General features: G+C 36.9%; 1 protein-coding gene across 4 annotated transcripts in view; it reads left to right on the top strand.

Moving 5' to 3' along the window:
• The window catches only part of LOC124357168 (four and a half LIM domains protein 2), a 492,077-nt gene that overhangs the window by 379,924 nt on the left and 90,665 nt on the right, over window positions 1–21,488 (top strand). The window contains exon 1 of one of the 4 annotated variants that reach the window (XM_046808682.1): window positions 8,267–8,487. The exons of the other annotated variants lie outside the window; for them this stretch is intronic. Coding sequence (XP_046664638.1) covers window positions 8,315–8,487 — 173 coding nt within the window. The 5' untranslated portion in view covers window positions 8,267–8,314. Of the gene's footprint in view, window positions 1–8,266; window positions 8,488–21,488 lie in introns of those variants that run through there. 4 annotated transcript variants of the gene reach the window in all.

Genomic DNA, 21,488 nt, shown 5'->3' with positions numbered 1-21,488 from the left:
GTAAGAGCAATGTAGTGATATAATGGTATATTCATATGGTAATCCGAGGGAGCCAGCGATTACTAGTGGTATTAATGGTGCAAGAGCGCCCCTTTGGTAAATTTAAGTGCGTAAACGGCTACTAATGGTAAGAGCAATGTAGTGGTATATTCATATGGTAATCCGAGGGAGCCAGCGATTACTAGTGGTATTAATGGTGCAAGAGCGCCCCTTTGGTAAATTAAGTGCGTAAACGGCTACTAATGGTAAGAGCAATGTAGTGGTATATTCATCTGGTAATCTGTGGTTAAATTACTTGGGCTAGCGTGTGCTAACGATAATAGCGAAGCAGTGTTGCATCCCTCTGGTAAGCCGAATGAGCCAGCGGCCTCTAACGGCAATAGCGTTGCAGCGGAACATTCCTGTAGTAACCCGGGTGAACCAGCAGCCAGCAATGACCACTGGCTATTTGTGGCTCTGACCAGTCTATTCCAGAGCCCACATCTCATTCATGAACTGCCCAATTAGCATTTACTTACTCGCTGCCATTCACTAATTGAAACTCACTATGTCATTGTTATCCTCCGAGTGGTAATTGTGTGGAACCGGGGCCACAACCGAAACTCCATTGTTTAATAACAATGCGGTCCGGCGCCTGTCGTGAGATAATTAGGTGAGATGATCCTGGCCAGGTGGCTCTTCTAGATCTCTCCGCAACCCTCTTGACACAGCATTACTGCCTGGATCATCGCAGATGTTAAGGTGACGCGTTTTATTCGTTTCACAATTGCTAGATAATATGATAAATAACATGTATGTTACGAGTATTTATCATTTTTGGCAAATGTCCATAACGTTTCACGTTTTATTTGTATCTTGGATACTAGTTATATAAACGCAATCCAAAGCTTTGTGGTGTAATTCCCACGGAAGATCTAGAATTTACCACAAAATTGCGATATATATTAACATTTCGTTAATATTTATTCTCATTTATAAGGCTGTATTTACATTGATACTCGGAACTAAAAGACCGCGCAAGTAGGAAGCGATACAATGAGCCCTCCGCCTGGCTTTGATCTCTCGGTGAGTCTGACAAAGTACGTACTCAGTTCCGGGCCAACTACCCCTGCAGTATGTTGGCGCACGACGACATATCTCACATGACGCACATAACAATCCGTCACGCCACCTGACTTGTTGTGCTGTCTAGTAACACGCCTGACAGGTGGATTTAGTCCTACGTGAGAACCAATTTAATATTAAAATTATATACATCGTGGTTATCAATCACAGTCTAATCTTGACATAAAAATAATAATAATAATTAATAATACAGTTCTGCGTTCTTGGTATAGCAACTATTTGTGCTACCGATGTTGAGAAAAGTATTTTTAACGGATTGGACTTACTGCGGTGGGACATGTGAACAACAGAGGATCTATCTCCATTTTAGTAATTAATGGTGTAAGACATAATTAAAAGCTTAATTGGGATGCTTTAATAATAATATATCATATTGTCAGGTTATACACTCCATTGCCTTTTACAATAAATTGAAAAAATTGCGTGCTATAATATAGGAAACTATACAGAGTTCGTGATTCCACTGTTAGACCGTAAGATGGTAACCGACAAATTAGTTAATATCAGGCAATTAGTACCACGTGTTAACAAATAAAATTATAGATGTAAAACAATAATTAACGTTGAATATCATTGATTTTAATTATAATCCACATACAAAAAAATAAACATTTTAAATTGCATGGATTATAAATTAATGTAGTACATAGATTAAAACAATACTGTTACTTTTTCATTAATACTAACAAATAAACAAAACCTTGTTTCTAAATAATTTCGAAATTAACTCGAGTAACTACAGTTCTGAAGGAATTTAATAAAAGTTTAGTACCTTGAAAAGTTGAGCTAAACCATGAATATAACAATTGAATACAGAAGCAATATAAGCCGTGTTATATCACAGAACGCGGCGTTTGTTGTCACAAGGCAAACTTCAATGCTTATGGGCGAATATAAGCTTGCAAACAATTGATGTTATTTCGCATTGTTATATTTATCGCCCTGGGCTGGTTGGCCTGAAAGATTCTTGGAAACCCCATTAGGATACCGCTGTATGACATAACCCGTGACAATTTCCTCGAGGTTTTGTACTTCTGAATCACAAGTCTCACGTTCTATCAACTCTCTTTTGTACTGCGTCGTGGATTTCGTTTTTTGATGTAATTTCCTGTCACTTTTGAATTTTACTTTTTACAGAAATTGATCTGTACTTTGAAAACACATCGCTTAATCTTATCCAAATATAATTTCCTAGGCCAAATCGTACAGTATATCACTCTTAATATCTTTGTGAGATAAAGTGAATGGTGTACTAAAAATGGCTATTTGATGTTGCTATGAAATCGGCGACCGTTTTTGAATACGGAAGGAATCCAAAGATTAAATTGAACTTAAGAAAAGAGAAAGAAAGTAGAATACTCTTCATAAAACCACATTATTATTATCAAGATTATTTCATTTTAACATTTAAAACTAGGCGGCAGCTGATGAAATATACTACTGCGTTGTATTAATTCAAGTAAAATAAGGTAGTTTATTGTTAAGAGTTGGGATTTTGAGTAGTTTAGTAATTAACACCTAGTTTGGAAAATCGACGAGACAAATACAAGTGACATGATTATTTATGAAGTAAGACATTTGATAAGGTAGTACTGTCATTCCACAAAGGAACAGGTTATTTTAATTGATTTCATTAATTGCTTTCTTAGTTTCGCAACTGAATGTTTAAATAACAATTTTGTACATCTCTTTGCGAACTACCTTTAAATGTGTTATCATTGGTTTCTAAAACTTAGAGGTGAACCCATCAAAAGAAACTTGTCACTATTACAAACAGCATAGTTTTGTGTAAATGTTCATGTAGATAAGTGTATAAGATATAATTATTTAGAGATGAACCGGTCTTAAATTAGTTTCACTATTAGTTGTATTTGTTAATACTATCAATAAGAAAGCTTGTCTTAGCAGGGAATATGGTTTTATGCAGGTCAGGAGTTTTTAAGAGTTATGGTTCTTAATTTTTTTTTGTATATAAAAATAATTTATTCGTGCATGAAAATTTGTTCTCTGGTGTTTTACAAATAATTCTTAAAAAAGGCGTAAGCATCGTTTAGAAGCATTATCACAACGGTTTATTGTTAAATGACAAGCGGACCTTGCCGTCATCCTACGGAGTTTCGGACATGCAAGCGAATATCGCTTTGTACAAAGGAAATACGTACTCTAAGCGCAAACTACAGGAAAGACAAAAGTTGCGGAGAGCTGAAAAATGTAAAAGCGAGAATGTGTTGAGATATACAGGCTAGAACTGCCAAACAGCGGTTAACAGATATCGGCTGTGGTGGCAAGTCGCCACGGAGCGTTGTATCATGCTACCTGTCCGCACATACACACCTCACTCACTGTGTACATTGTGCCAGTGCGTTAACTACTTACCTAAACTCGCTTAGTGTCCATCTCATTCCTACCGGTCACCACAGAACGGTTGTATCATGCTACCTGTCCGCACATACACACCTCACTCACTGTGTACATTGTGCCAGTGCGTTAACTACTTACCTAAACTCGCTTAGTGTCCATCTCATTCCTACCGGCCACCACAGAACGTTGTATCATGCTACCTGTCCGCACATACACACCTCACTCACTGTGTACATTGTGCCAGTGCGTTAACTACTTACCTAAACTCGCTTAGTGTGCATCTCATTCCTACCGGCCACCACAGAACGTTGTATCATGCTACCTGTCCGCACATACACACCTCACTCACTGTGTACATGTGCCAGTGCGTTAACTACTTACCTAAACTCGCTTAGTGTCCATCTCATTCCTACCGGCCACCACAGAACGTTGTATCATGCTACCTGTCCGCACATACACACCTCACTCACTGTGTACATTGTGCCAGTGCGTTAACTACTTACCTAAACTCGCTTAGTGTGCATCTCATTCCTACCGGCCACCACAGAACGTTGTATCATGCTACCTGTCCGCACATACACGACACCTCATACTCACTGTGTACATTGTGCCAGTGCGTTAACTACTTAACCTAAAACTCGCTTAGTGTCCATCTCATTCCTACCGGCCACCACAGAACTTGTATCATGCTACCTGTCCGCACATACACACCTCACTCACTGTGTACATTGTGCCAGTGCGTTAACTACTTACCCTAAACTCGCTTAGTGTCCATCTCATTCCTACCAGCCACCACAGAACGTTGTATCATGCTACCTGTCCGCACATACACACCTCACTCACTGTGTACATTGTGCCAGTGCGTTAACTACTTACGTAAACTCGCTTAGTGAGCCATCTCATTCCTACCGGACCACCACAGAACTTGTATCATGCTACCTGTCCGCACATACACACCTCACTCACTGTGTACATTGTGCCAGTGCGTTTAACTACTTACCTAAACTCGCTTAGTGTCCCATCTCATTCCTACCAGCCACACAGAACGTTGTATCATGCTACCTGTCCGCACATACACACCTCACTCACTGGTACATTGTGCCAGTGCGTTAACTACTTACCGTAAACTCGCTTAGTGAGCATCTCATTCCTGCCGGCCACCACAGAACGTTGTATCATGCTACCTGTCCGCACATACACACGTCACTCACTGTGGTACATTGTGCCAGTGCGTTAACTACTTACCTAAACTCGCTTAGTGTGCATCTCATTCCTACCGGCCACCACAGAACGTTGTAATCATGCTACCTGTCCGCACATACACACCTCCTCACTCACTGTGTACATTGTGCCAGTGCGTTTAACTACTTACCTTAAACTCGCTTAGTGTGCATCTCATTCCTAACCGGCCACCACAGAACGTTGTATCATGCTACCTGTCCGCACATACACACCTCACTCACTGTTGTACATTGTGCCAGTGCGTTAACTACTTACGTAAACTCGCTTAGTGAGCATGTCATTCCTGCCGGCCACCACAGAACGTTGTATCATGCTACCTGTCCGCACATACACACCTCACTCACTGTGTACATTGTGCCAGTGCGTTAACTACTTACCTAAAACTCGCTTAGTGTGCATCTCATTTCCTACCGCCACCACAGAACGTTGTATCATGCCTACCTGTCCGCACATACACACCTCACTCACTGTGTACATTGTGCCAGTGCGTTAACTACTTACCTAAACTCGCTTAGTGTGCATCTCATTCCTACCGGCTACCACAGAACGTTGTATCATGCTACCTGTCCGCACATACACACCTCACTCACTGTGTACATTGTGTCAGTGCGTTAACTACTTACCTAAACTCGCTTAGTGTGCATCTCATTCCTACCGGCCACCACAGAACGTTTGTATCATGCTACCTGTCCGCACATACACACCTCACTCACTGTGTACATTGTGCCAGTGCGTTAACTACTTACCTAAACTCGCTTAGTGTGCATCTCATTCCTACCGGCCACCACAGAACGTTGTATCATGCTACCTGTCCGCACATACACACCTCACTCACTGTGTACATTGTGCCAGTGCGTTAACTGACTTGTATCATGCTACAGTGCATCTGCCGGCCATCACAGAACGTTGTATCATGCTACCTTTCCGTACACACCTCACTCACTGTGTACATTGTGCCAGTGCGTTAACTACTTACCTAAACTCGCTTAGTTGTATCATGCTACCTGTCCGCACATACACACCTCACTCACTGTGTACATTGTGCCAGTGCGTTAACTACTTACCTAAACTCGCTTAGTGTGCATCTCATTCCTACCGGCCACCACAGAACGTTGTATCATGCTACCTGTCCGCACATACACTGTGTACATTGTGCCAGTGCGTTAACTACTTACGTAAACTCGCTTAGTGAGCATCTCATTCCTGCCGGCCACCACAGAACGTTGTATCATGATACCTGTCCGCACATACACACCTCACTCACTGTGTACATTGTGCCAGTGCGTTAACTACTTACCTAAACTCGCTTAGTGTGCATCTCATTCCTACCGGCCACCACAGAACGTTGTATCATGCTACCTGTCCGCACATACACACCTCACTCACTGTGTACATTGTGCCAGTGCGTTAACTACTTACCTAAACTCGCTTAGTGTGCATCTCATTCCTACCGGCCACCACAGAACGTTGTATCATGCTACCTGTCCGCACATACACACCTCACTCACTGTGTACATTGTGCCAGTGCGTTAACTACTTACCTAAACTCGCTTAGTGTGCATCTCATTCCTACCGGCCACCACAGAACGTTGTATCATGCTACCTGTCCGCACATACACACCTCACTCACTGTGTACATTGTGCCAGTGCGTTAACTACTTACCTAAACTCGCTTAGTGTGCCATCTCATTCCTACCAGCCACCACAGAACGTTGTATCATGCTACCTGTCCGCACATACACACCTCACTCACTGTGTACATTGTGCCAGTGCGTTAACTACTTACCTAAATTCGCTTAGTGTCCATCTCATTCCTACCGGCCACCACAGAACGTTGTATCATGCTACCTGTCCGCACATACACACCTCACTCACTGTGTACATTGTGCCAGTGCGATAACTACTTACCTAAACTCGCTTAGTGTGCATCTCATTCCTGCCGGCCACCATTCGGGAGGCTGGGATTTGTATATATTTAAGGATATTTGAATTGGCAAATTTGTTCACGCATTTGCTTTATAACCACGTAACATTTACGGTTTTTTTGCTTGCTCAACTAGAGAATTTTATTGATTTCTTGGTCAATAAGATTCAATAAGTTTTGAAGGTCGATGTTGGAAATCTACTTTGAACTTGTAGGACCCCTAATTTACGTGGTCATTGCGTGTAAATTAATTACTGACCCCATCTATTGATATCCCTATTTTAAAAGACGATACAGGGCATCCTCAGTCATTCATCTCTTGTCGTATTGCGCTTGCGCTTTTTTATATTTGTTAGTAGTTTCCTCTCAAGGAGCTAGCTAATTTTTCTTAGAGACGTGTTAAAAAACCTAAATGTAAATTCAAAGGAAAGAAAGTCAAACGTACAATAAATTTTATGATTATAGCGTTTTAAAATGTGGATAGAATCAACTATATTTTAATATTGTCCTTATTAATTTTGAACACTTATGCATAGTGGAGTATCAGAACCAGTCGCCAAGATTGTCATTTTTCCGTACAAGCGAAGTTCTTACCTCCTTTTACACTTACATTATAAGTCCTGAATGTGATATGAGTTGCCTTTTTTAATAACTTTTATTTATTACGCATTTTAAAGCTCTGGTTCTTATTAAATAATGTACTTATTATTTTAATATCTTTATTATATAATGAAGTTTGGTATCGAGACAAAAAAGACTCTAACCATGTTAGTGACCTACACTCTATCGGTTTTCAAAAATTACTATATTTTTACAACTAACGCTCACAACACTGGTTTAGGCAGCGTTAATAAATCTAATTCCATGTATGAAATATGTCATTAATTTAGGCTATTTCGTGAAACTAAAGATTCCAGTTTCTAGGTGCTAAGTTGTGTGCATTCGCTCACAGTAAATTTATTACTTTTGTGATGACAAACTCAACAAGACACTTAATGGGATCTTCTGTAAATGTAACTGCAAAGTGTTTTTTTTTTCCAATAAGTTGATGTATACAACGGTTTTAAATGCTTTTAAATGCCCCCCCTCAAAATTTCTCAGTAACAGACTCTGTAAGTACATGAATTTGAGTTTCATTCCAGCGGATACCTCGTGTAAATTTCTATTTGATTTATTATCAACTTTAGACCAACTTAGTAGTCACTTTACACAATCGCTGAGCGTGCGTTAGCAGTAACACTGTTATATTTGTAGCTTTGACGGTGTAATCAATATTAATGTATCGGTTCTTGTACTTTAACTCTAATCGCCGAACCGTAAGACTGGAGGTTACCTTCGATTTGTGTTTAGAAAGGGTCGCTTTCTGTTACCGAGGTGGAGCACGTTTCTTGATGTTTGGAAAATGAAGTAATTTGTACTGGTTAAGGGATAGCTTACGTAGAAATACAATGATTAACTTCACTAATGTGGTCTGAAACCACAAATTTGTGGAAGAAACCGATGTAACAAATGCACCAAGTGTGTCGGTGGGTCGACGGCGCTATTCCTATCCGTGGCGCGGCGGGGTGGTGCCGTGGGAGGGGGCGGGGGTGTCGGCGTCCCGACGCTCTCCGCCGATTCACTCAGTGCTGGTCCGAGCGTCAGTGAGATAGTGCGGGCATCATGGCGGAAGTCGAGGTTCAGATGTATACGACCACCGAGAAAAAAGTTCGAAAAGTCAAGAAGACTTCGAAAAGGCGCGAAAGTTCCGATCAGGGAGTTTCCGAAGTGACGATCACCGAGATCGAAAATCAGCAGAACCAGCAGCAACTGGCCCTCACCAATGACCAGGAGGGGTATGTGCAGGTCCTGTTCTCAAGCCCTCCGCAGCGGGCGACCGCTCTATGTAGCTAGCAAACCCTTCAGTCATGAATGTGGTTACACTTTTCATCAGGTCAAAACCGTTAAAGAAACATTTCCACCAATCAAATTACGATTCATTCACTGTTAAAGGTCTATCAATAAAAACAAGCCAAATTCGAAAACCAATATGAACTGTATATTTTATAAAACTGTAGATACTAGGATAAACCGGTTTCGTAGGATAATTGTAGCATTTGATTGGTGTTGAATTTTGTAGTATTGGCTTTCTCAAAGTTTTGTGAATTGTCAAGTGTTTTTTTTGTAGTATTTAATTTTGATTATATTACACTCTTTGAGTAGTGTCTAGAATATTACATTCGTTAAAATTTCCATTAGACTAAGGGAAACAAAGATAATGATCACATTAAAAGTCTTAGTTAAAAAGTAGTTAAAATGAACATATGCTTAACACAGTTCATGTGCATATGCATCATAGTCATAAGTACAGTGTTTGTTTCCATTTTGTAAATCAAACAAATTTATAAGGTATTGTTAGTAATTACTATAAAAAATGATACAATTAATGAGAACAGAACAGCACATACCCCTCCCACCAAAATTAATTCAAAGGTAAATAAATGACATTTACTATTCAGCATGTTAAACATAAACCTTTAAAATAAGCTATTGTAACTAACTTTTCCGTGTGAACTACAAATACGTTTCAAACACTTTCTCACATAAATGACTGTGTTACACTTTTCTATAGTACTACAGATTTAATATGTTAGGGATTTTGTCACTTTTGAACGAATCGATGGTTAGTTATAAGCTAGGCAAACAAATCATCCTTAGAAAAACGCAAATAAAGGATTTTGCATTTTCACGTGTAACTTGAGTGCCTAATAATTGCGCTTTTAACGATTTGAATACATAAAACGATGAAATAATGGTTAAAATTGTAGATAATAAGGACACAATTCACAAGAAAGCCGGGCTTTCTTGTCATCCATATGGTTATCTTTCTGTCTTAATCATAATACGCCAAACTTAAATGACCATTATAACAATTTTTAAATGGAATCATATTTTAATTTTGGAATATTCCAAGCAAACTAGAGTTCTAAATGCAGGGATAGTTTGACTGAGAATTGGAGCAAGTTTTTTGGCAAGTGACGCGGTTGAAGGAAATTTACGTGGGCTGAGTACGACATCTGGCGGACGGTCGCCGATGCGGTGTTTAGTTTCAAATCACAGGAATGTCGGAGTTGGGCCTAAATTTGGTGCAACACGCGGCCCAGCCAAACACATTCGGCAGTTTAGTGACGTCATCTCCTCGCCTCCGCCCCAGCGCTGCCACCGCCCCCGCCTCCACCGTCTCCAGGCCCGGACACAGCCTCCTGTAGTCTCCGGAGATTTGTAGTATTCGCTACTGGCTTTTATCTTACGTTCAAAGCCATGAAATCAACCCTTTCATAAAGATCTACTTCGATATAAAATAGGATTAAATCTGAAAGACGTATTTAAAGCCAAAACTACGTTGTAATCACTTTCCATTTGTCGTCAAAGAGACAAATATTATAAAATTAAAAATAAACCTACGAATATATTGCAGGTCGAGAGAACTCTCGTATTTAATAGACTTTCCCCAAATTCATGCCTCGGAAAAATTGCCAGTTCGTCTTACGTAATAGCTGTTTAAATAGGAGAACGTGTAAACAAAATTACACAGTGAATTAAATATATTTAACATGTTAGTTTATTCGGCCTGAATACCTTTGCTTAACTGAATTTCAGAATCGTGAAAATACTTTGTCTTATGAATTATTTTAATAGAAGCCAAAAAGTAGTAGATTTTATTGTGGTATATTTTGTTATATATTCCATAATTAGTGTACATCACTATTACTCGAACTAATTAATTGGGCGCTTCACACAGAAGAGTTAAATCAGTTTTTGGAATGTAAATGATATTTAAAATTTGTCCTATCTTGCACTTATATTATTTTGGGATGAAGCTCACAAAACCGGTTGCGCAAAGCAATGTGAGCGTATAATATATTATAATTAAAATAAATTTCCAGATTAAGTTTGAACAGTTTTGTAATAGCACTCACTTTGTTGTGAGAACTAGTTGGCTCTAAATCATAGGTGAATGTTAAAGGAATAGCATGCGGATTGAATGTGGCTGACCTGTATAGTATTGGTACTATTTAGAGCCCAGTTACCAGGAGTTCTAGTAAGGGATCCTTAATTAGGTTTTAAGGTAGTTTCACTAGGTAGGATCACTCAGCTACCAGTATCATTGTATTGGATAATCGACAATGGTAACTCTCAATTCTTAGATTTCTCGAAGACCTCAAAAGCGCTTCTTGTTGGACCTAAACATATCTGTTTTCTCTTGATGTTCAATTTCCGAGCTAGTCTCGGAGTTTAAACGATATTTATATAAGTAAAAGAGGTACACTTGTTAATACTAGTAGTTCATGACCTACCTCAATGGTAGTGCCCTCAATAGCTACGCAAACATCAATGTTCATACCCCATTTTGAAAACAATCCACCACATGCTTTATTCCTTAAAAAGGGAATTATCCTCATACCCTAAACTCATACTAATGTCTACTAGTAGAACAAAGCTATTCAGTATTATTGGGTAAATATTAATTCCTTTTATCCTTTATATTCTCTCAAGTGCGATTATAACGTGGCCTTTGTTGTTGATTCTCTGCTTTTGATTCAATTTGGTAAAATCAATCTACAAACATTAATTTTGTAAATAAATAGCACATGCTTAAAAGTTTACAGAACAAAGTTAGTAAAATGTGATCCATCCGATATAAGATTTATTTAAAAATATCTTATTTTTTAATAATGAATCTATAACTAACTTCAGGATTGATAAATTACATTAATAAAGAAGATGAAGCGAACAAATCGAGCAGTTGTCTGGATTATGACACAGAGCATCCGTCTTCTATGGAAATAACAAAGTACTGCGGATTTGTGTTGACACTTCCTGCAGGACTTTATTAAAATATTTGACGTTCGTTTGGTAATATCTGAGCTGTAAGATCTAAAATCATATCATGAAGAATTATTTTATTCAATAAATTTTATTTATCATAATTGCCAAGATTTACTCAGTAGTTCTATCACAATACAGACATTCCGACCTGTGTTCGTATTATTTATAATTTCATAATATAACCATTGCAGTATAATAAATTTGGCGTTTTTTATGCGTGTTACTGTAAAAAGTACTGGTATTGCTTCGCGAATTGGTAAATAATCTTCACCAAATGCTAGTTACAAATAGGTAACATAGGAGATTAAGTTTAAGGTAATTATAAACTATAAAACACAGTTTTACACATCCCGACGTGTTTGCTGTCATGTTAGTGTATATATTAAAAGTCATATAATACTTATATCCCGCTTCTTTAATCAATTCTACCGAAATATTAATTTTACGGCTATTTAAAATATGAACAGTTACTTATTATTTATTACAACAATTTATTAAACAAGCAACTTCAGACTCGTGTGCTTTAGTCGCAATCTAGTAATATAGAAACCAACACATTAAACTGTGATCTCAATGTTATATTATGTTATCAGTTTAAAGTAAAAGTATGTTTACAAATCAACGTACTAATCACTGAAACTAAAAGTAACTGTTTCTTGTTATTTCCTTGTTAAGATAAGAAGTTACTAGATGCAATTGTCTCAAAAGAAATTTGAGTAAAAAATAAAAGCTACAGCCATGATGAAATATCTACTTCCTATGGGGAAATAATACAACTTTAAAAGTGTAGATATTTACGCGGAGCTAACTGTAATTGAGATTAGCAGCATAATAACAAAACCTGTGGCAAACATCAGTCAATTGTGTTTTCGGTTGAGCATTATTTAAACACTGTTACAGTACATCACTTTAAAATACTTTTTCTAGAGGCAAGAGAACAACTTTTTGGTAATTCTTTGAGGAATAGTAGGCGTGTAAAGTAGTAATTTGAACTATGTTCAAATGAAACTTTCGGCAAAACAGTTGAAGTTAGGAATATGATATTTTACAGTATGCAAATGAAATATGACTATAAGGAAAACATTTTTTTACTAAAACATGGAATTTCCTAAAACCGCATATCATCTTTAAAAGCTCATTCTCAAAAGTAGTATTAATTTATTTAAGAACATTTTTGAAATATTTTATCAAAACAAAACTGGTGTAACTTCTTTGAGTCACGGTAACCAACAATTTTACTCAAAATCTCACTATGCTATAAAATAAATAAATACATAAACCAGAATGCACTATTCCGTGGAATATGTCGAGTACTTTACTCAAGGAAATGATGACGTTCTACTCTGAAAAGTATAATTACCGTAACGTAATTTTGTAATTTCCAATGTTCTCTTGACATTTTTTATTTCATAAGTAAGGTACAACCAGTGGGGGCTATATTTGCTTGTTCTTTTACTCAGTCTTCAATGTAGGTCACCAGAATATGTTAAAGTTAGCCACAACAGCTGTATTTACTCTTTTTTCTCTTAATCAGTAAACTGTATTAGATTTATGCTTTTTTATTGGAAAATATAAAACCTTAGATGTGGTAATGAAATTGGTATGTAAATATATTTACCTGGAACGATGAAATTCATACTTATTTTTATTTCTCTTTGAGAGTTTCGTATTTATTTTAATATTTTAGGGTACACAAAGCCACTTGTTTTGATTTTCTTAATTTTAGGATCCTCAATCTTTAGTAAAAGTCTTGTTTGAATATGTTTCGAGATTTTATTTCTTTCATATTTCTTTATTTTTGGAAAATAGTTTTGAATCGGGGGAGATAACTGTTTAGAATTTTTAACAATAGTACATTGTTTCACTTCTTCACCTAGGTTTGGAAGTTTGTCCTGATTTTGCACCACATCTTGACCCCGATATCAACCCCGGCCACGAGTCATAGATACCCCCGTGAGACCACTTTTGGCAGCCATAACAAGTGCCATAAATCTGCGGTAAATCACAGACGCCCCCAGCTGCCGTTGTCATTGCTGTCACATCGTCTAATGAACCATTACGCTTTGTTTTGTTGTTGCTTCCCTTCACGACCTACATCCAGTCTTGGCAAAGTCACATTCACATTCTGTACACTGACAGTACAGAGCAGTATGGAACAGAAACACAACGTAAAGTACGTGGGACGTTACTTTAGTTTTAACGTTTTTAATTAAAATAAAAGATGACATTTTATAACTTTGCCTGTAAAAAACGCACATTGCAGAATACAAACGATACAATTGAAATAAATTTATATTATTATTTTTCATCAGTTATTTTTCAAATTTTTCAAAATTTTGCAAAGCATCTCAACCCTACCTAGGATTTCTATACAAATATAATTTGAATGGTATAGTTAATTCACTAATGTATTGATTAATATTATAATTTCTTAGAAATACAGAGAACTCTTGTATAGCGCATACAGAACTCAACAGATTGCCGATGTGAAAAGAAACCTCCTGTTACACATTCGTCTTTTTGGTGCTGTGGTGTTCTGTCCATTCATGCAGTTTTCTTTGCTGAGTTTCAATAAGATGTCGATATTCAATCAACTACCTCGATTGGATTTTGTAACTTAACGAAAGGTCAAAGGGCAGTTCCTTTGACGCGTAGTTACGCAAGTAGTAACCAAGTCAATAATATTTGACACTTTTACACTTCATTATTCTGTATTGGAGTATGGAGAAAATTGAGCAATTTTCATACACAGCTATTTTTGTGTACACCTAATATGTGCAAAATATTTCGGTTTGTTCCCATAATTCATTGGTATTTTGGTATTATCCAAAAACCACTATTTTTGGAAGAGGCTTAAAAAAGCATTATAATAAAAAATAGACTTTATTTGACTTAATGTAAAAATTACATATCATTGTGACGATTGTTTCTTGTTTCCTGCCTCCTAAAACGAAGCGATATCGGGGAGAAGTAGTGCACTCTGTCCCTATCTACTACTTGTTATTACAATAATATAAATAGGTTATCTCAAATATTTTACTAGTAGTACCAAAGTTAAAGATAAGCTTAACGAGCAATCACGTGACCTGAGCTTGAATTTGTGTTCTATATCGAGGGACTTTTTTCTTTGCCATAAGTGTGAGATTCGGTGGCGCATTTGGCCACTAACTTTATATATTATTAACTTACATATATTATTAACTTGTTAAATTTCTAATAGTATGTATTTACCTACTTACAGAGCCTAATAACAAATAGTAATAAGGACAGAATGGCCTCATATCACCTACATCGCTTCCTTTATGGAGGTAGAAAACAAGAACAACGTAATTTTCACATTATGTCAAATAAGGTCTATTCTTTCTGAAAATGTATGGGGACCTACATTGAGATAACCTCTTCCAAAAACAGTGGCCTTCGGTTAATACCAAAGTACCAATTAATTACTACGCGTTTTTCTGTAGCTGTGTCCCATATGCGCATTATAAAGTTTAGTCAACGCTTCTTTTACGTTTTTATTTTATGCTACGTATAAAAATTTTCCACGTATAATTAACTCTCCGTACACTTATTTACACTTATGATCGTATGCAACCTTCCACCAATATGAAGGGTAAGTCGGAGAAAAAGAATATAAGTCTTATCTCTAACCTTGCCTAAACTATAAACTTCTATAGATCCCACGCGAGATCTTCACTTGAACATCTTGTTTTCCTACTTTCTTTTACTATACAATTATAATTCGTAGAACTGTAAAAATACAAACGAAATATAGTTTTAATGTATTATATTTAGGTTTGAAAGACATTTGGATATTTTTTTACCTAGAAAAATACCAATAAACAAAAATAAAATTTTCATATATACACATGGTATTGTGGATGCCTGAGACGGAAAGGTCGTTTATTTCATCCTGTGTTAACTGGTCTGTAACTTCGATGTAATATTTGACTTAAAATTTTGTTTTAATGTGTTTCTTTTTAAATATTTTTAAAATTTTTAGATATTTTAAAAATTTTAAGATTTGTTAATTTTGAGTTTAGTTTTAGTGTAATATTTCTCTATGTAAAATAGATAGTTTATACATATTTGTACCATTAACTTTATCATACACAGTTATGTGTCAGTACGACAGCGAAGTAAATAAAGTGAAATAAAGTAAAGTTACCAGATCCAGTCTTGCGTGACATACGAAATTCGTCTTTATTCATTTATAGTAATTAATGATCGATGTTTTTTTAACTTTTCACGTGTATGTTTCATATATTCGCATTCTTGATTCAAGAGAGTCATAAAAACTAAAAGAATACATTTTTGCATTTTACAATATTAAAACAAAGGCTCTTGTTCGGGTTAGTTACATCATACCATGTACAATTTTCTTCACGTACAAGTTTAAAGGCTCATTGTCATTGGCAGAGATACAAAACACAGCAGTAGTGTTTTTATCAGTCCTCTGGGGTTAGCTGCTGATTGCTGCGTCGCTGTACTCGTACCTGTACCCTGCCGACCTAGTTTCCACCCCACTAATACTGCCACTGAAATATTGGAATTTCATCTTTATTACGTGTTTTATACATAACCTGGGATCAATATCATTCTCATCCTTCTTATTCATTTTCTCTATAATCTTTGTGTACACGCTTTTTGAGTACAAAGTACAAAGGTAATGTGACATTATCTTAATGAACCAACTTTTATAGTTTAATCTATCTACACCAACATAATATCGAGAAAACTACGTTATAATCACAAGTTAACTTTACCTCCGCAGGGAACTTCCTGTTTTTAGGGATTTTTTTGTTATAAATATGCCTTATTGTTTAACTATGATTCACCAATAATCGAGTTATATTAACTGATAAAGAACAATTAATAGCGAAACTATTGTACATTAAAAGGGAGTTTTGTAAGAGAAATTATATAACTGTATTTGAATGAGAGTGCTTGAGGGTAAATTTGAATTCAAACTACACATTTCCTATTCAGGTATCTTTTTCAGACCATACTAAAACATAATTTAGTTACAACTGATATAAACTGTTAAAAACTTAAATGGCCGCAGCTTTTTAATCCTCAGAATGTTATGTTTGCATTTTCGTAAATATAATCCTTGGTCTAACTTGCATATGAAATCAGATAGCCCCTTGACCGATATAGATTGAATTATTCGCTAGCTAAAAACTTGGTTTTAAGTCGTATATCAATAGGAAAATTGAAATAACATGGCACTAAATTCACCTCGTACTCTTAACAGTACACTAAATAGATTAGATTTTCACTTTCAGTACATAAATTTTAGGTAGAATTCATGGAAAGTGGAAGTCGAGGTTTACAACTACCAGCTAAAAATAAAGATTTCAACGTTAAACCACGTTTCAGCATTGCATTTTTAGAATAAAGAATACGAACATCTGTGTATCATTGCTAAAATTGGCAAATTTGCTATGCAAATAAATTCTCTTTTATAATAATTAATATTCAATCTTCTTTTTTCCTTCTTTCCTTTTTTTAAGAAAGAAGCTTGATTAAAGCGTGGGAATGCCAGATAAATAACATTAATATATTGACAATACACTTTTGGGTTCCCAAATTTACCTATTGCCGTCATGCCAATAGGTAAAAGCATGCTTTTACATTACCCGTATTATACAATAGTATGAACGAGTGCCGGGAGGGTAAAATTATTTCTGAAGGGGTTCTGATAACTACGATACTGATCTTTCTTAGTTCCCCAATGTGTGAATGGGTGGATACACGCATACTGGACTACATGTGCTGTACTAGCCTTGGTTTGATAGTACTCAGGATAGCTCTTCGTTTCTTTTACAGATTATGAAGTGCCTCACCAGTATACAACTGGCACTGTCACCTGTTCAGATCAGTGCTCGGTAAAACCTCCGGAACGGCAGGATTAGCAGCTTAGCGCTGTCAAAGGCTTAGTCGGCTTGCTTGAGCGATGATTTGACGTTCGGTGTGCTGAAAATGTTACAGTCTTCGGGGTTTCTACACAAACAGGTAGAAATGGCATCAGCATTACGGTGCGTTTTTATATGTCGTAACGTTAGCATTTAAATAGTTGATACCACATAAATAAGGATAGCAAGAACGGTTTTAGACTTGGAGATACAAGGCTCGGAAGGAGTTTGCGTAGAATTGTCGCGTTTCTTTTATTGCATCACTTACGTTGGTAGACCCCCTTAAACATATCTTCTCCTACTAGAGGAGCAATCTGGAGAAGAATAACATTTTAAAAATAATTGGAATTTTAATCTAAAGTTTTGTATATTCATCATAAAACTGTTTAGGATGAAAGAAAACTTGTTATTTATCTGGTTACTGCATTTACTTACAGCAGATTTGTAATCAGAATTACAACATTTATTGTTACTGTACACCCTTCCTACCAACAGAATGTTGTTTTACATGAGTTTGAGGTTTTGTTTTTACTAGAGGAATTAAATCTCACTTACCGGCCAGACGACCACTATGTTCGAAAATTACAAGTACGTAGGCTGATCAGTAGTTACGTGCCGACAACAACCTCTTTGTCGCCTACGTGGAATTGGTGCTATTCATCACCCCCCACTCTCGCATAACACATAAAGAGCGACTTGTTTACGCTGTCCACTCTGATGCTACCGGGTCTCATTGTCAGTTTCTCAGAAGTACTTTGCGGGGGATTGTGTACCACAAGCGACGAAAGGTCAACCTGAACCTTCATTTTGGTTCATAGTACATGTTGTAACGCACAATTAAGAGTTTCATACGTAACGAATTAAGTGTTAAGTAAATGGGAGAAATCCTTCCATGACTGTCCGTATAAGTGCTAAACGTCTACCAATTCAAATTTATGCTGGACAATTTACCTTAAGAATGGTTAAAATTCATTTAACATGTCGGTTAAAAACACCCACACACCTCTTAAATGTTTATGTTCACAGCTCAAAATGGGCCCCTGAGGAGGAAGGGTACAAAAACGCTTATTGGAGGTTTTGGCAGCCTAAACTGCTCACTCGAGGCAGTGGTGATTAGAGAACCATCCCGACTCGGGTGTGGGGCGGTGCGGAGGTCGGGTTGGGCAGGGCGGTCTATCAGGTCTACCCACACAATGATATGCCTGTGTGGCCCATTTACCTGTGTGTTCTTCCTGCAGTAGGTCATTTGAATGCCTAATTACAGGGATACAAATATTGGCCTGGGCGTGTATAAGTCATTACACAATTTCCGGTAAACAACTAGAAAAACTGAAACTAGTTCCTTTCCACAGAACATAAATACTCTATTTACAATGGTTCGTGAATTTATTTGTCAAAGCAGTGTATTTATTAGTTCCATTCATAAGCAGAATCATAAACTTGTATGCACTTGATCTCTCCTATTTTAAATTCAACGCACGTTTGGAAAGAGAGCTGAAATCTAGTATAATTAGGGTTCTTACCTCCAAACAAAATATATGTATTCTCAAGAAATGTTTAGGAAGTAATTTTATGAACTTAGAAATGATAAATTTACAATACTTCATTCGCTTAAATAACGGAGTTCGAAGTTGTCATTAATGTGTACGAAAGACAGTCATATGTAAATCATCTAAAATTATTTAAAATGTGATTCATTCTTTTTTTTTTGTTCACAAAGTGAGTTGTGAAATCTGATATTATTTCTAGAAAATGTTGATTGCTTATTAAGTGCTATAAAATAAAGAAGTTTCGTAAAAGAAAGCAACTCAACATATTTGTGACAAGGCATTGGTTATCATAGTATGTTTAAATATTAAAAACTTTGTTGTTGCTCTTCTTATCCTCCTTAATATTCATAGCTTGTTAGGTCGAAATGTTCATGTTTTTCGGTTCACGATTTGCCTTTCTAATAGTGAATTGTTGTCTTTCTAAGAGTGATTTTACTACTATTTGTATTAAAATAGTTTTCGCAATAAATTATTATCTTGATAAGTATACCAATTTTTAGTTTTTCCTGTAACATAAAATTCATAACTGCTCATGCAGCTTAACTTTATTACAGTTTAAATTACAAACACGTCGTTGGGTTTTTATGAGGAGATAGACAAGCTGTAGTCTTTCAAGTCATTTTAACTAGGAAAGTTTTAGTAGCCGAGTTTAGTCTCCTACACAGGTTGGGATGGTACCCGAAGAGAGAGCTAAGATCGTAACCCCAACTGAGTACGCTATAACACAGTGAAAGTACTCAGATTTAAATAAAATCCGATACACTACAACTTGTCTATTCACTCATGGATTCGTCCGTATTCCTAGCGTTTCGCGCTTCTCCGCGTGATTAACGAGAGGAGACATTTCGAAACGCATCAGGAATTCCGCGAGCTCGGATCCCATCTGGGACTTTAGTATTCCGTAAGCTGTGGACCCATCAGGGACATTAGAATACCGCGAGCTGGGGTCCCATCTAGGACTTTAGAATACCGCGAGCTGGGGTCCCATCTAGGACTTTAGAATACCGCGAGCTGGGGTCCCATCTAGGACTTTAGAATACCGCGAGCTGGGGTCCCATCTGGGACTTTATAATTCCGCGACCTGGGGTTCCATCTGGGACTTTCTCGCCTTTCAACTTGAGGGAGTAACAGCCACGCCTATCGAATGTCAAACAATTATTGGCTTCGGGTATTTCCGTACAGAAAGAGAAAATGGCAATTTTGGACTCGCATAAGTACACCAGTGCGATCCACTTTGTCAGATTGCGCCGACGCAGCTCCAGCACCCTTAACTCATGCTGCCGCGAGGTCATCAAACGTGCTCAACTTCCTCGCCGTTCGTGCTCCAGCAATTCTATTCCTCACTAGAGAGGGGGTTTCCGTAATCTCAGAGGATATACACCGCCTAGTGAAGGTGTTTCGACATCATTTCGTGATCGTATATTATGAAAATAACACTATGATTTAAATAACACTATTTCTTTTAAGATATAGTTTAATGCAGTAGCCAGAAATAACCTTTATGAAATTGGAATGTTTGCAGTTGCCAATGCTTCTATATCAACGAAGACAACCGAAGCATGTACTGTAATTTGGCACGCTGGATTGGCGCCCCTTCTCATAGGAAAATATAGTGGTTGGAGCCTAAATATAAAGTTGCGGGAGAAGAGAGTCGCTATTTAAATGCGGATTTCTCTAAACATTATCTATAGATTATTAAACCAAAGTTCGTGTTAATGGAAACCATTATAAATTAACTAACTAATAATATATAAACTTCATCTCGGAGCCATTATTAATATTACACCCTACTACATACGGGTATATTACATACTGTCACTAGTTGAATTATTGTTAATTTTTATGTTTGAGTGATAGAATTTGGCACTGTCCAAATGTCCAATGCGTGTAGTTGTACATAACAACTCATCTATATCTGTTCAGAGTTAATTATAAACCTTAACTCGCCTCTTAATGTTTCGGTATAAACCCTACTAACAGGATTGTTTCTGAGCCAAATACTTGCCTTTTTATTAATCTTAACTCCATAAGGTTTCCGCGAAACCTCTTAAAAGAAGACAACCTCGGGACTATGGTGAGGTCATCCCGACGTAATATATCCTTGATGATCGCGCAGGCAATATCCGTTGTTTGTCTAACAAAGCTTGTTACTCAATCACGTTACTCCAGTAAACTTATTTTCTCTCTGCCTATGTTTAGGCAGCAACCAACTTTCACAATACTTCTCATTTCATTGTTTTCGACATTCGTTTTTTTATTCTGATTCTTTCGCTGATGTTATAATGAAGAAAGACGTTATAATAATACGATGTTTAACAGGGTAATTTTGAGAAACAATAAAGGATCAAGCATTAACCTTGAGAAACTCCATAACACATTTCTAGTGTTTCTTAATTTCCTTCTTTGTCCAAAGTAAAATCGACTATTTTTACAACGTTTATAGGTTCTGGAATGTAGGTTACCCTACGAACTTGTAACACCCAATTCAGAGCACGCTCC

This window comes from Homalodisca vitripennis, chromosome 3 (assembly GCF_021130785.1).
Source record: "Homalodisca vitripennis isolate AUS2020 chromosome 3, UT_GWSS_2.1, whole genome shotgun sequence".
Lineage (NCBI taxonomy): Eukaryota > Metazoa > Arthropoda > Insecta > Hemiptera > Cicadellidae > Homalodisca > Homalodisca vitripennis.
Note: the sequence above shows the minus strand (reverse complement) of the source record. Positions and strands in the feature narration are given on the sequence as shown.